This window comes from Pecten maximus, chromosome 19 (assembly GCF_902652985.1).
Source record: "Pecten maximus chromosome 19, xPecMax1.1, whole genome shotgun sequence".
Classification (NCBI taxonomy): domain Eukaryota; kingdom Metazoa; phylum Mollusca; class Bivalvia; order Pectinida; family Pectinidae; genus Pecten; species Pecten maximus.
This window is the reverse complement of record NC_047033.1, coordinates 30,110,243-30,125,779: the sequence shown is the minus strand read 5'-3', so window position 1 is coordinate 30,125,779 and position 15,537 is coordinate 30,110,243. Positions and strand designations below refer to the sequence as shown.

At 32.8% G+C, this 15,537-nt stretch overlaps 1 protein-coding gene across 3 annotated transcripts in view; it reads left to right on the top strand.

Annotated features, from left to right (window-relative positions):
* Positions 1–15,537, top strand: part of LOC117318172 (titin homolog) — a 142,062-nt gene that overhangs the window by 92,577 nt on the left and 33,948 nt on the right. For 2 of the 3 annotated variants that reach the window (XM_033873193.1, XM_033873194.1), the window contains 5 exons: positions 5,366–5,515; positions 10,501–10,638; positions 11,237–11,320; positions 11,593–11,696; positions 14,929–15,030. In XM_033873193.1, coding sequence (XP_033729084.1) covers positions 5,366–5,515; positions 10,501–10,638; positions 11,237–11,320; positions 11,593–11,696; positions 14,929–15,030 — 578 coding nt within the window. Of the gene's footprint in view, positions 1–5,365; positions 5,516–8,366; positions 8,650–10,500; positions 10,639–11,236; positions 11,321–11,592; positions 11,697–14,928; positions 15,031–15,537 lie in introns of those variants that run through there. The other variant, XM_033873195.1, reaches the window with a different exon arrangement.

Below are 15,537 nucleotides of genomic sequence, written 5' to 3'. Positions count from 1 at the left end.
AAAGAGCTCATATGAGTTATATTAAATTTGCTTGATTTAATTTCCACAGATTTCATTGATTATTCTTTGATGCATGAACATGTGGAACTTATGACTTTATAGATATCAACCTGTGATGAACACGTAATTTAGAATCACAGTTACCTCACTATTTCGGTAATGCAAATTTAACGGATAACAGTTTCAAATAATCCCAACATTTATAAGCTTAACAAGACCCTCCCTTCAATCTGCATTAAAAAGCAGATATTTTTTGTCAATATCATACAAATCCTTTGACAGGAGAGATCAGACGTGTTTACGTGTGTATACCTGAATGTTTATCACCTGTATATATCTACCTACCTGGATATAGGTCAATATTCCAGGTCAAAGTTACATAACAATGATATCAGATCATTATGGTAAATCTCCACAAAATTTGATAACTTTTTTGTCACACTCTTCTAAAAAATCTCATAATTTAATACAGTGGAACTTCATTAACTCGGACTCGGAAAACTCGAATACCCCGCTTAACTCGAAGTACTTCATCATTCCCTGCCAAATTCTCTCTTTATCATAGTAAAAAAAACTCCGAAAACTTGAATTTGGAAAACTCGAAAAACTCGGATAATACGAAGTGAAAATTTGGTCCCAACAATAAAAATCCTACTTAAAATGATCGAATAACTTGAAGTATCATTTTTGTGTCCCAACGATCGGTGGTAAACGCCGACATTTTTTCAACATCGAAATTTCGTTTGTATCGGCACTACAATTCTACCGATTATTATACACAATTATAAGTGTTTCATAAATTCATGAAAGAAATTGTCGAATACTCGGATAACTGGAAGTTTTCTCGTGGTCCCGTCGACATTGAGTTAACGAAGTTCCACTGTAACTTATTGAACTGAAATGTAATTCATACAACGTAGATACGATTCCTACTCTCTGTTGTTGCACATTCCAGAAAAAAATCCCCAAATCACAATTCTGAGGATCAACGAAGACCTGTATATTTTTTACTGACTAACTTTAGGATATCTACCATGAGAGATTAATTAAGGTAGATATTGGTAGCTTTATCCTTATGATCTAGGTAAGTATCACACATGATTTGTCAGGAATGGGTGGAGAAATCTGCAGTAACGTTTAACGTTTCATCCTAGCAGGTACTGGGTAGTATTATTTAGCTTTCCCATTTATATGGAAACTTTAGAATATTTGATGTTTCATTGAAGCATGTACTCATGGGTAGTGTAGATTATTTTTTGTTTCATTGAAGCAAGTACTCGGTATAGTGTAGGTTTCCCTTTTATACGTGTCCCGACACTTTAACACTAGCCCTCCACCACTGGGTTGCGAGTTCGAAACCTACGTGGGGCAGTTGCCAGGTACTGACCGTAGGTCGGTGGTTTTTCTCCGGGTACTCCAGCTTTCCTCCACCTCCAAACCTGGCACGTCCTTAAATGACCCTGGCTGTTAGTAGGACGTTAAACAAAAACAAACAAACAAATATACGTAAACTTCAGAATATTTGAAGTTTCATTGAAGCAGATACTGTTGAGTAGTATAGATTTACCATTTATATGTAATCTTCAGAATATTTGATGTTTCATTGAAGCAAGTATTGGGTATAGTAGGTAACCAGTACTGTAGATTTCCAGTTTAAGCTTCAGAAATACTTAGGTAACAGTTACAGGTAATATCATCTGCAGTGATATAGCTTTACATGTATAAGGCATTGGTGTGTTATGTTTGTGGTTTTCCTGGTTGGAAACTACAAAAATGAATGACACAAGTTTACAGTATTGAAATGATGGATGTACTAGACTATAAAAATTTGGTTTATAGACAGTTCCATGAAATGCTGTTCCTGAATTCATAAACTATCAAAAAATCTTTTTTCAGTTTTGAAATATTTATTATTCATCCTTTGCATATATACATAATATATGGTTATACATTTGTAAGTTAGAAATACATCAATTGAACAGCAATGTGAGATAGTTTTTGGTATAGAACACATAACAGTGTCAAATGGTACAGTACAACCACGAAAATAAGTCATCCACCGATATTTTGTGTTATACATTATAAAGCTTGTTGGTTGAGCCAGCACCTATGTACCTGACAAGCCATCCTAATTGATGGGGTTGTTTTGAAAAATGTTTTCAATATTTTTTCCATTATGACAATCCTTTTGAGGGTTGTTGACAAGATGTGTATGATTGACACAGATTTTAACGAGTATAAACATTTAAAAGCAGGGAAACTAGGTCATGTCTTATAGTTGTTAAATATCTCATGAATATTCATTACCAACAAGTCTGTCGTTTTAAAAACTATGTTGAGCTGGAATTTTGTTTTGATATTTTGAAGTCTGATATGACGTCGGATACAACGTAGTTTGAATTCCAATTAATCAGCCTGACTAGATATTGTTGGTTCAACTGTTAATGTCTGATCATTGATGTAAAACAAATCATTTAAGATCAGTTTTATGATCTGCTCCTTGTGGCCGGGGTGTACCTGTGATTGATGGGATATGTAAATTAGGTGGGAACGCTGGAATAAATTTCATTATTTAAGTTCACAAAAAACAAGGGAGGTGTCATTTTTAACATACATGGAATTCTTCACAACTTGTACTACATGTTAGTTGTAATAATATTTTTAAACATGTCAAAATTTGACCAGATTTAATTAATTACACATATGGTTACTATTTTCCATCCTGATCTGTCTGTCGGTCGTAACTTTTTTTCTAATTTAAGTAGATCGCCTCTCTCAGGCTCCAACCGATCTCTTTCAAACATGGTGAGATGTTTATGATAATTTGAATATGTTTCTTCTTTCCTGGCCCACATTTTGGTTTGAAAATCTTTAAAAGAGTTATTGCCCTTTGTTTTTAATATCTTAATCTTAATGCCAGGATAATTTACCTTTTTTTCAACTGATGTGTTTGTAGTGTAACTTGATCGTATTTTGTTATGACATGCATTTGTTTTTAAGCAGCGTTTTCATAAAACATTTCTTGTTATAAATTTTCATATTTTTATTTATTTGATACAAGAATGTCTATTTGTATATATTCTTATACCATTAGACAGACATTGGGTTGTCACACACATTAGTGCTGTTGTAAATACATTATGATAAAATACCAAGTCCTCTATGCTGATAAACATTTACATAAAATAGAATCTTTGGTGCTGTGATGATTGTAACAAAAAAAACTAGGAACCTTGACTTTATACACAGTGAAAATATGAATGGAATTAAGGAATGCTTGGATTACAATTAAAAAAATCAGTGACTTTAAATAAAAGCTGTGGAAAAATTAATTGGAACAGTATTGGAACAAGATGGGAAAACTACTTTCTGACTTCCATATTAAGGATGGAAAACTCCTAATTTTGAATCTTAGATTTAGTTATGACTTGGTCCAAAAAAATAAAGAGTGCAACATGGCTATTCTTTCTTAGATCTGAAATTTAATGCTGAGAGTCATTAACATATTTCTTAAATGGTACGTCGGATCTTAGGGTTGGTCAGGATATCAAGGATTTCTACCTAGTTATTAGCTATAAATTATCAGTTTTAAACTTCTCAGTGTTCATGACATATTTTTTTTTATAATTTTAATTTGTCAAGAAGAAAAGGTATAACCCAAAATATTTAAATTTTTGTTCGTCTAAAGGACGTCTTCAGATATTTGCTTTTCTATTGATTTAGATTTTTCTTTGCTTGAAGGACGTCTTGATATTTAATTTTCTTATGATTGAAACATATAACACTTGAATCTCCCGTAAAAAAATAATGTTGGCAAGTATTGGAAAATGATTTTAGATTTCTGAGGTCATCCTGTTTCTTGATTTAAACTTTATTAATTTTTTTGGGATTATTTACAATAAAATCTGTATGTATATGTAGTTTAAAGTTATATTGTTTTGGAGGATTTCATTTGTCAACAATTTAAAATTAAATTTAAAGTATATCACCATTTTATAACTTTTTCCTGGCATTATTGATTTTGAAATTGTGTTCAGTCAAATTTAAAAGGATCAGTGATTATTTTTCTCATTACAAAATAGATTGCTAGATGTTTAATCTAAGCTTATTTATTATACATGGAATTATTAAATTATTTCTGACATTTTAATATAAACCCTAACTATTAACATCAGTATTTTGGTATTACACTTTAAGTATATTTGTTTACTCGGCACATTCTACAGATTCAAAGTGTTTGATTTCCGGAGATCTTTACAACACCAGTGCCATCTTTCTGATTTTAAAGTACAATGCTGTAAGCATTGTAAACACTACGCAAGTGTGAGGACACCTAATACAGCTGGTGACCGGTGTGAGGACACCGTATATATATATTACAGCTGGTGACCGATACAAAAATGTGAACAATGATCTCCAGGGCAGAGATAGATGATGTCTTATATTACTGAAAAAATAGAGCAAAAATGTAATCATAACAACTACTTCTCTGAATGTCCTCGCAATTGTTAACCAAATTAAAGGCATAAAGTTTAACCCTTTGTCTTATCTGTCCATCACAAATTTCTTTTATATATTCTGTTTTGTGATTGATATTGGATACCTAAAAAATTTCAATGGTCAGTTAAAATCACTGATATGGGATATATTCATTGTCACAGATTTAATGGTGAAAGTTCTGACAACGGCGATGAATTTGTACTGTTCAGTATTTTATATCGTCCTATTGATCATCAGTGAAGCCTCTATAGGTACAGTACCCAGTGGAGGAAAACTGTTAATGTCGCAAGAGTTATCTCCCATGATTGTCTAAACCACAGATATTATTCCCGATTTGTGTATAAGAACAGGTCTGTGATTTATACACCATATGATATATATGTGTGGCTGATCAGAACACTTAAGTATCTGATGAATTCTTAAGAAATACTATTAAATGTCTGGAGAATATGAAATATAGAAATACAATCAATTATGAAACATTTTGTTTTGAAGTGTTATAATTTCAGGTGTAATTTGTACTTTGTACTCAGGAAATTAAAGGCTCATAATTCATTGTGAGATGATTGATTGTATTTAAATCTTAACATTTCACATCCAATAATCGTCATAGGCTACAAAAATATTTACACACATACCTGAAATGATGAATTTTATATTAATAAACATCTAAATATCTTCGTTTTTTTTAACTTTACTATTTGTTCACTTGTTCATTTTTTTTTTATTTTATTTTTTTTTTACTTATGTCCTGAGTTTTTTTTATGCCGCCTTAGTTCTGAGGCATATTGGATTTACACTGTTAGCAATATAATCAAGTAGAATAACTGTATATTATAATTTTTGATATTTTATGTATTTTCAGTTGATCCAGTATTGCCGCCCCCGCCACAGTTTGAGAGCGATCTATTTACTAAACCCCAGCCCCCGGTTGTCGTCACTCCTGTCCAGACAACCAATGAAAACACTCGTTTGGAGGAAAAAAATACACAAAATCAGGATGAGGGAACCCGAGGTGAGATTTACTTGTAGCTTATTTCATATCAGACAGTATATATATCACGGTGTCTGGTAATTTTAAGCCCAACCATAACTATTGCAGCTCAGTGAAAATTCTAGGGTCGTTTGGCCCTGAATGACCCTAGTAACGTTGTCGATGGGCCGTAAAACATTAACAAAAAAACAAACAAACATCAGTGAAGATTCAAATGATATTCCATTTTATTTTCTTGTGTTAAGTACCGTACAATTAATCCCTAATTTACATGATTGCTCCCCGGGGCTTCTTACAAGGATCATGATAATGCAGTAAATTTTGGACAACAGGGGACAATATCTGAGGTGTTAGGTTCGAACCCTTTCTCTTTGTTATGTTTCTTCAGAAACTCAATAGATCAGGAACAATTCAGGACTGCCTTGGAGTAGTCCTTATATGGACAAGTTATTCCATTAGATAGCAGTTGTTCAGTGAGGTAGCCACCAGCTACTACCAAGAATGAACATGTATATTGTTCAGTGAGGTAGCCACCAGCTACTACCAAGAATGAACATGTATGTTGTTCAGTGAGGTAGCCACAAGCTACTTCCAAGAATGAACATGTATGTTGTTCAGTGAGGTATCCACCAGCTACAACCAAGAATGAACATGTATGTTGTTCAGTGAGGTATCCACCAGCTACAGCCAAGAATGAACATGTATGTTGTTCAGTGAGGTATCCACCAGCTACTACCAAGAATGAACCTATATGTTGTTCAGTGAGGTAGCCACCAGCTACTACCAAGAATGAACCTATATGTTGTTCAGTGAGGTAGCCACAAGCTACTACCAAGAATGAACATGTATGTTGTTCAGTGAGGTATCCACCAGCTACGACCAAGAATGAACATGTATGTTGTTCAGTGAGGTATCCACCAGCTACAACCAAGAATGAACATGTATGTTGTTCAGTGAGGTATCCACCAGCTACTACCAAGAATGAACATGTATGTTGTTCAGTGAGTTAGCCACCAGCTACTACCAAGAATGAACATGTATGTTGTTCATTCGGGTAGCCACCAGCTACTACCAAGAATGAAAGTATTTTGTGGCAATTTACTTTGCAATCTAGAAGCAATCTAACTGCAAGGGCATTATCACAAGTCAACACATGTCCCATTTTGTGTTTGTATTAGAATGGGTTTCGCTCCTAACTTAATCCATACTTGTGTTGTACGTAAGTGAGATATAAGCCATAAACTATTTATTATGTAAGTATTAGACAATCTGAGGCCGATTAATTCGGCTTATCTCCCTTACATAAAACTATTTACCATTGTAACCTAGTACCTCCTTAATAAAGATCATGTAGAATGTCTGTGCTAAAGTTTAGACATGCAGACGGCCAAGAAACCCATAGAGCAAAATTTCAAATTAACATTGTACTGACCTATATCAGTAATATAACGTTGACCTAAATTATTGCAAATATAAAATTATAAACATACAAAACCTCACATTATAACCATGAACAATTAATACAAAAACAAAATCAATTGACAGCTAAAAAATGAATCTACAAAATTATAACTAAACTACATGTATTTTTTTGACAATTACCTTAAAATAATTATATTTGATAATTGCGCCATTGATTAACTTTATACAGGATCTTCAGAATTGCGAGCAAGCAAAACCTATGATAGTTGAAACTACAACAGGAGGAACAAATTAACACATTCATAAGATAAAAAATTGTTTTTCAATGGCGTTTTATTAATAGAAAAAACGACGGTTTATGATATGATCATCATTTCCATTTTACATCATTACATATATATAAACATACTACAACATTTGGTTTTAAGTGGGGAAAGTAGATATATCTGATAATGCTGTTAATTGACAATATTTTAAGTTTTCTGTTAATTAATTTTGTCTTGAGTAATTGGATTTTAAGAACTATGATTTGATGAAGATTTTTTTTAATGATAATTTTCATTTTTGCCTTCACTGTCAATACTCGGACAAGCATCAGTGTGCTAGTTAACCCTCGATCCTTCTTCATACAAATATACACTTTGTTTATTCTAATCTCCATGCTGTGAGCTCTGTTTGCTGTGTTTAGCTACCTTAAATGTCGAAATAAAAACCTGAAAACAATATGTAGCGAAATAACGGCTCACTTTTTAGAAGTGGCCTCTATATTTATTTTTTAAAACATTTTAATTTTAAATCGAAGAGTTGTTATAATCAATTTAATATAATTATCTTTCTTGAACTTGATTATAAATGAATTAACCAATATTTTATAATAAAAAAATACTTGAAAATATCAGCAAAGGTGAGCGGAAGAAAACATAATCCATTTTCATTTAGATCTAGGATTCTGTGTCTCCATTTTTCCTTAATAAGGTCGAGCTTGGGTTGGCAATTAAGTGTTTTGCTTTGAAAGGCTATAGTTGTCTTATGACTGATAATTATACCCTGAAGCATGAATGGCGGATAATTTGTATGTTGGTGTAAAGAAGGAAAACAATTTGTAAATACTGGTTTGATAGGCTTTACAAATTAAGGTGTCACTCAAACCTGTATACCCAGGTGTGAGTACAGTTGTACAGATAGGTATGCTCACCTGCCCCTCACCACAGGTAAAAAAAAACACAATACCTTTATTAGGAGTACATGTATTACAGTATCAGATCCAGAGGTAAGGGGCACCAAAAGGGGTACAGTTATTAGCATAATCATTATAGTGTGGATTTTCTCTTCATTTAATAAAACTTTCTTTTTTTTTCATTATAAGAAATAAACTTTTGAGGATTGAAATTTTAAAATGATAAGAAACTGTAAACAGAAAAAAGTTTATTACTTTATTTTAATTATAAACATGAATTAATAAATAACCCCTCTGGTGCCTCTCGGTCATTAAAGGTGACAAGTAATATTACAGATTATTTATAGTCAGAAATCACCAACCTGGTCAGTGCATGCAGTAAAATCACTGTAAAAAATGGGGAACCTCCTACGGATTTTCAGTTCAAATAATAAGCCAAATTTGGAAAAATCACAGATTTATGTGCAACAGAATTTCACGACCATTTGTAAATCGTGGAGTTTCATTCACCAGGAACAATGTGGCCAGTACATTATAAAGGAGTTGGATCTGAGAGGTAATCTTTTCTGTGTCTATTTTTATCTTCCATCTGGTGTTGCTTCAGAGCAAATTTTATTGAAATCATTCAAGCCTATACTATATACATTTATATGATGTCATCGCTGTGTGCATAACGACCCCCACAATTGAACTCGGACCACCCCCACAATTGAACTTTTAAAACAATTCACTGTCAGTGAATTTTTAATTGATACTACATATATCACTGTATGTATATATATATACATACTACAACATTTGGTTTTAAGTGGGGAAAGTAAATATAACTGATAATGCTGTTAATTGACAATTAAATAGTTTTCTGTTGTCTCGGGTAGTTATAGATTTTAAGAACTATATATAATATTCTTATGTATGATGAGGAAGATGAAAAAGTTGTCTTCCTTCGATCGAATCGTCATATATATATATATGTATATATAAATTCCCTGGCAATTAATACGTATAGGGACATAGAACAGTAATATGATAATTAAGTTTTACCTATTAAAGTATCAATATCAATGTTATTAATGTACAGTTGTATACCTGTATACCACTTGATTTTATCCATGCATTCTCAAATAAAGATGCATGCATGGACTTACAACTTCTGTATCTATCATAGCTCAACTATAGTTTCTCCAACAGTATCTACATGTAGTGGTATCTGAAACCCTGGAATATAATTTAATTGTAGTATATATTAGATATCTCAACACACATGCTTTAAATTTATAGATTCCCATGCCAAAAAAAATTATAAAAAGTTATAACTTTTTTGTTCCTTTTTGAAAACTTAAAATTTATGAATGTAAACTTTTGATAACTTTTTTTTTGGACTTAGACAATTTTAGATGTAACCTTTGTTTTTTATTACAATGAAAGTGTTGCATTTAAAATTGCGAATTAAAACTGAGATTTTGAAAAATTATTGTATCAAATATTGCATGTTAATTATATAATTAATGCATATATCCAATCGGCTGAAAAATAAGTTGATACAATATATATTAAGTTCAATTAGAAAAAGTTTAATATTATATCAGATTTTCTATTTTCTCATACTCAAGGAAGAGTAATTTTTCAGGGTAAAAATGCCATATTTAGATTATTTTAGATTGATTGATTTTTTTAGAAAATTGAAATTGCTATTTATTTTATAATTTACCTCAATATTTACATATATCCATTATAAGGAATACAAGGTGCTTACAAACTTTATTGTATCAACATGGTGAGGAAGTGTTTGGTTGTTTTTAGGTAAAAAAACAGATTTCTTTTTGTGGATTTACTTACTGTACTGACAATGTAGGACAGATGAGACATATAAATTACCCATAATTCTCACATTCCTTTGATATTAATAATCATCTTGGGTGGCAATAAACCTGAAATTTGATAATAACTTTGTTAATTTGATCCCAGTACGTATAAACCTCGTCCTTTCCTGATACTTTTCTACAAAAGGACACATACTTATCTAAATTGGCTGTGCACTACCTCCCTATACTGACACCTCCCTAAACTGACACCTCCCTATACTGACATCTCCCTGTAAAGATACAAAGTAGTGTACTACCTACCTATACTGAAATCTTTCTATACTGACATCTCTCTATACCGACACCTGTGTATACTGATACCTCCCTATACTGATACCTTACTATTAAAACACCTTTATATACTGTCACCTCAATATAGACACCTCCCTATACTGACACATCCTTATGAAGACACCTCCCTTTGAAGACACCTCCCATTTAAAGGCACCTCCCTATGAAGACATTTCCCTATGAAGACACCTCCCTATGAAGACACCTCTCTTTACTGACCCATCTTAAAGTGAACTTTTATGTACTTTCAGATATATACAAGGAAGCCTTTCTCTCTACAAAAGACGCAGAAGAAAAGAAGTTTGAGACACGATTCAGCGGATTATTATCGGAACTCCAATTGTCTCTCCAGAACCAGTCTCCGAATGGAGTGACCTACAGCACATCATGTAAGGAACTAGTTCTGAAAGTCTGAAAATATAAAGAGGATCTTGTATGAGTGTCAATATGATACAGAGTTTATTGAACAAGTTGGTAACTTTAATATTGCAAGTTTGTTCCACATCAACAAGAGTGTAAGATTCTATTTATCACATATCTTGTATTCATGTTGGTAAAAACTTCCAAATTACCAGAGACATAACATCATTTTTCATTGGCCAACAATCAAGTATGCTAGCCAATACATGCATCCGTAACAGAGACTATTCCACAATCTGCCCTCTGTATAGTTCACAGCCTATCCGGGTAAAATATGTGTTAGGTTAAGGTACCTGGTATATATAATATACATATTATACAAGTTAAGATAATCGTGAGCTTTCCTAATAACAAGTTGTTCAGGATCCAGAATAAGTCACAAATAGGTCAATAATTACTTTTTTTTAAACTTGACATTTTGATCGCACACATTATTTTGAATTTTGAAAATTGGCAGAAGTTGATAAGCATGGTTATACTTTAGTAACATAGTATTTAACACTATTTTTTGTACTGACATGTTACTGTTTGGATTTAAAACCAAAATGTTGACATTTATTTTCCCAGATGGAGGGGTAATGGTTACCTATACCGGACGATTACGAGAGTTATTGGTAGGCGTGTCGCAACGTTTGGAACTGGCCATCGAAAGTAAGTACCAACTTTATGATATACAAGTTAACATATCAAAAAAATAATTCAAACAGCAATTTTTTGCCAAATTTTAACCTTAAAAATTTATTGAATTAGAAAGAAAATGTGTTTCTCCCCGGCCCTGTTTCTGTTGTTGCTTTTCCTTTTGTTTCAGTGTTTCTCCACTCCCTGATGTTTGGCTATACAGCATCCATCTGGCACCAACTTTTCCCTTCTGTATCTAGTATTGTATGGTAGACCAACTTTTAAAAAATCTCTGTTTTCTGCAGGTTTTGATAATAACTCAAACCATTCAACAGAAGCCACATCTGACAAAGTCCGACATTTAGTTTCTAAACTCGTTGAAAACAGTCTCGGAGAGTCCATTGACTTGGTAAGTAGTTGAACGTCCCAACATTTTTATACCATATGGATCAAAACTAAAAAAACACTCATCATACATAATAAACCACCAAACTTGAGTTATCTTACAACAATTTAGAAACAAGCTATATAAGCTTAACAACTCTATCTGGCTCCGATTGAAGTGATGACATACATGTAAACCTATAATGTAATTTAGTGAGAAAAAAATCTTAAATAAAGTTTTAACTTTTTTTTATAATTTTTTTCTGAGTCAATTAACAGCCTTGCATAAGATAAATAGTTTACATCCAGAATTTAAATCAAATTCAACAACAAATTCCATGTGTATGTAGATCGAGTCAAATTGTCATCTGCGTGTCGTTTCCCCAACACACAAACAAACAGGGGAAACAACTCCTGCTGGTACTTATATCGGGTAATGTTTGCTGTAAAGATAAGAGCTGGCCACTCTATATAGATAGCATGGAGTAATTGGATATCATAGATCAATTTGTCCTCCAGTAGGAATTAGATATCTACTGATATGTCATACAGAAGCCTTCGATAATGCTGAGGTATACGTGGCCAGGTATGTAGTATTCTCACCTCAAACTACATACATAGAATCAATTCAACTACCCGGCATTTCTCATTGGGGAAATCTTACAAAAATTTCAACGATGACACAATTCATCAAAAATAAATTATTGAAATATTTCTAAGTACATAACAAGATCAATGTATATAATTCAATGTTCTGTCTGTATGCTGTGTGACCCTAACTAATTACTGAAGAGAGCATTGACATGTAAGATTAAGCTTAAAATTACCAAGTCTTACTTCAAAATAGGGACTTCTCTAATTTAATGAATAGGTGAAAAAAAAACTCACCTCTATTAAAGAACACCTGTTAAATTAATTAGAGACCACATTTTAAAGAGACCACCAATATTAAGAGAAAACCTGTATTAAGAAACCACCTTTTTAAAGAGACCACCTGTATTAATCAAGAGAACAATTGTGTAAAGAGGTCACATGTATTAAGAGAAAACCTGTATTAAGAGACCACCTTTTTAAAGAGACCACCTGTATTAAGAGACCACCTGTATTAAAGGGCGGATTGCACTAAGAGGTCACCTTTTAAAAGAGACCACCTGTATTAAGAAGCCAATTACACTAAGGTGCCACCTTTTTAATGAGACCACTTGTATTAAGAGGCCAATTACACTAAGATGCAACCTTTTTAATAGACTACCTGCATTAAAGGGTCAATTACACTAAGATGCAACCTTTTTAATGAGACCACCTGTATTAAGAAGCCAATTACACTAAAATGCCACATTTTCAATAGACCACCTGCATTAAAGGGTCAATTGCATGAAGAGGCCACCTTTTTTATGAGACCACCTGCATTAAGAAGCCAATTACACTAAGATGCCACCTTTTTAATAGACCACCTGCATTAAAGGGTCAATTGCATGAAGAGGCCACCTTTTTAAAGAGACCACCTGTATTGAGGGGCCAATTGTTAAGAGGTCACCTTTGTAATGAGACCACCTGTAGAGAAAATCCATATAACAGGACAACAATAGATCAATCTGTGCTGTTTTGGTTGTGTCCTTGAGCAAGACACTTTGCCCTAATTACATGGAATAACATGCTTGTTAAGTGAGGAAGTCACCAACTACTACAAGGAGACCCTGCCTCAAAATGACCCTGGCTGTTCACGGGGCAATAAACCCAGCAAACAAACATCCATCTTAGGAATTAACCACTTGTGTTAGGAGACCGCCCATTAGCGTATTTAGTGTAATGGTATTCAGTAGCACTTATCAAATAGTATAATAAGTTACTAGCTATTAATGGCGTACAGAATTAATTGTATTAGATTTACATAGTTTTTAAATGTTAGTTTGATATATATATTACATAAGATTTTCAATCATGAGGTATAGTTACATGAGGTTTTCCTTTGGACGGGTATTTAAATGTGAGGTTTATCTGTCATCGAAAAGTTCAGAAAAAGATTATATTTACTGCAAACACCAAGTATTATGGAGTGGTATTTCTGATATCGGTAGAGATCATGACTCCGGGTCAGGCGAATGTTTGTGTATTTGGTTATCTGTGACACTCTGATAATTCGGAGCAGGACCCAGGTGCCATTTAAAATGATATCGTGTTGGTGAAGTCTGGTAAAATGGCCAAGATAACTGTCCATTGAAGAGTTGTAGTCTGAACACTTTGGATTGATGTAAATAACTACAAAATGTAAAAACAGTAAGTTTACCTTCAATATGGCATCTAAATGTGGCATCTAAATGTGGCATCTAAATGTGGCATCACTATATAGAATTAGATATAGAGCTATATGTGGTTTCAGGTTGTCTTTACTGCTGTCTATCATAAATAACTATGTAGCAATAACTAGATAAAATTTAGTCTGTTTTCAGTATTTCACTGCCGTCTTTAATAACTAGTAGTAGGTAGCAATAACTGGATAAAATTTAGTCTTTTTACAGTTTTTTACTGCCGTCTTTAATTACTAGCGGTAGGTAGCAATAACTAGATAAAATTTAGTCTGTTTTCAGTATTTTACTGCCGTCTTTAATAACTAGTAGTAGGTAGCAATAACTGGATACAATTTAGTCTGTTTTCAGTATTTTACTGCCGTCTTTAATAACTAGTAGTAGGTAGCAATAACTGGATACAATTTAGTATGTTTTCATTTTTTTACTGCCGTCTTTAATTACTAGTGGTAGGTAGCAATAACTGGATAGAATTTAGTTTATTTTCAGTTTTTTTTTTCTGATGTCTATATATTAACTCTATATTAACTGAGTTAGCAATAATTGTGTGATTAGTCGGCTATAAGTTTTTCACAGCTAGATAGTTATCTATAGGGAACTGAAATCTATACAATTCAACTTTTAGTTCAATATTTTCATAAATTATGTTACAAAATGATTTTTTAAACCACATACATATTTTGATACAAGTAGAATATTTCATTTACCTATTTACCTGATTTACCTATTTTACCTGATTTACCTATTTTACCTGATTTACCTATTTACCTATTTTACCTGATATACCTATTTTATCTATTTTACCTGATTTACTTGTTTTACCTGATTTACCTATTTTACCTATTTTACCTGTTTTACCTATTTTACCTATTTTAACTGTTTTACCTATTTTACCTATTTTATCTGATTTACCTATTTTACTTGTTTTACCTGTTTTATTTTCCATTGTAGACATCAGACGAAGCCGTCTCTGACTTGTCTTCACTCTCCGACGAGGACTCGGAAGGCCACAAATCATTTGAGGACCAACTGGCCCAGGCGGTCATCTCTAAGGTATTTTTATATAGTTACTGTGTCTGAACACTGATCACACTGATCACTGGTTGGGTGTTATTATATAACTTCTATTCTATATGAATATATTAGGATAATTTAAAGATGGTGGTGCCAAATCTGATTGGAGCCAATTTAATAATGGCGGAGCCAATTTAATGATGGCGGCCCCAAATCTGATTGGAGCCAATTTAATAATGGCGGAGCCAATTTAATGATTGCGGAGCCAATTTAATGATGGCGGTACCTATATAATCTGATTGGAGCTGAATGAAATGCAGCTTTATATTGACCTTCGACCTAAATGTGGTATCATAGATTGATAAGATGTGACATCTCGTTGGGTCCCTGATACCCAAGTATATTAGTACCGTTGTATTAAGAGATCACATGTCAAAATATATAATTAAGTCACAGTCACCTAATTCTTGTAATTTACTATCTTTTCATATTTTGTCATGTTTTAGTCTTGAGAAAAATTAAAATGAGTTGATTTTCTTTCAGAGT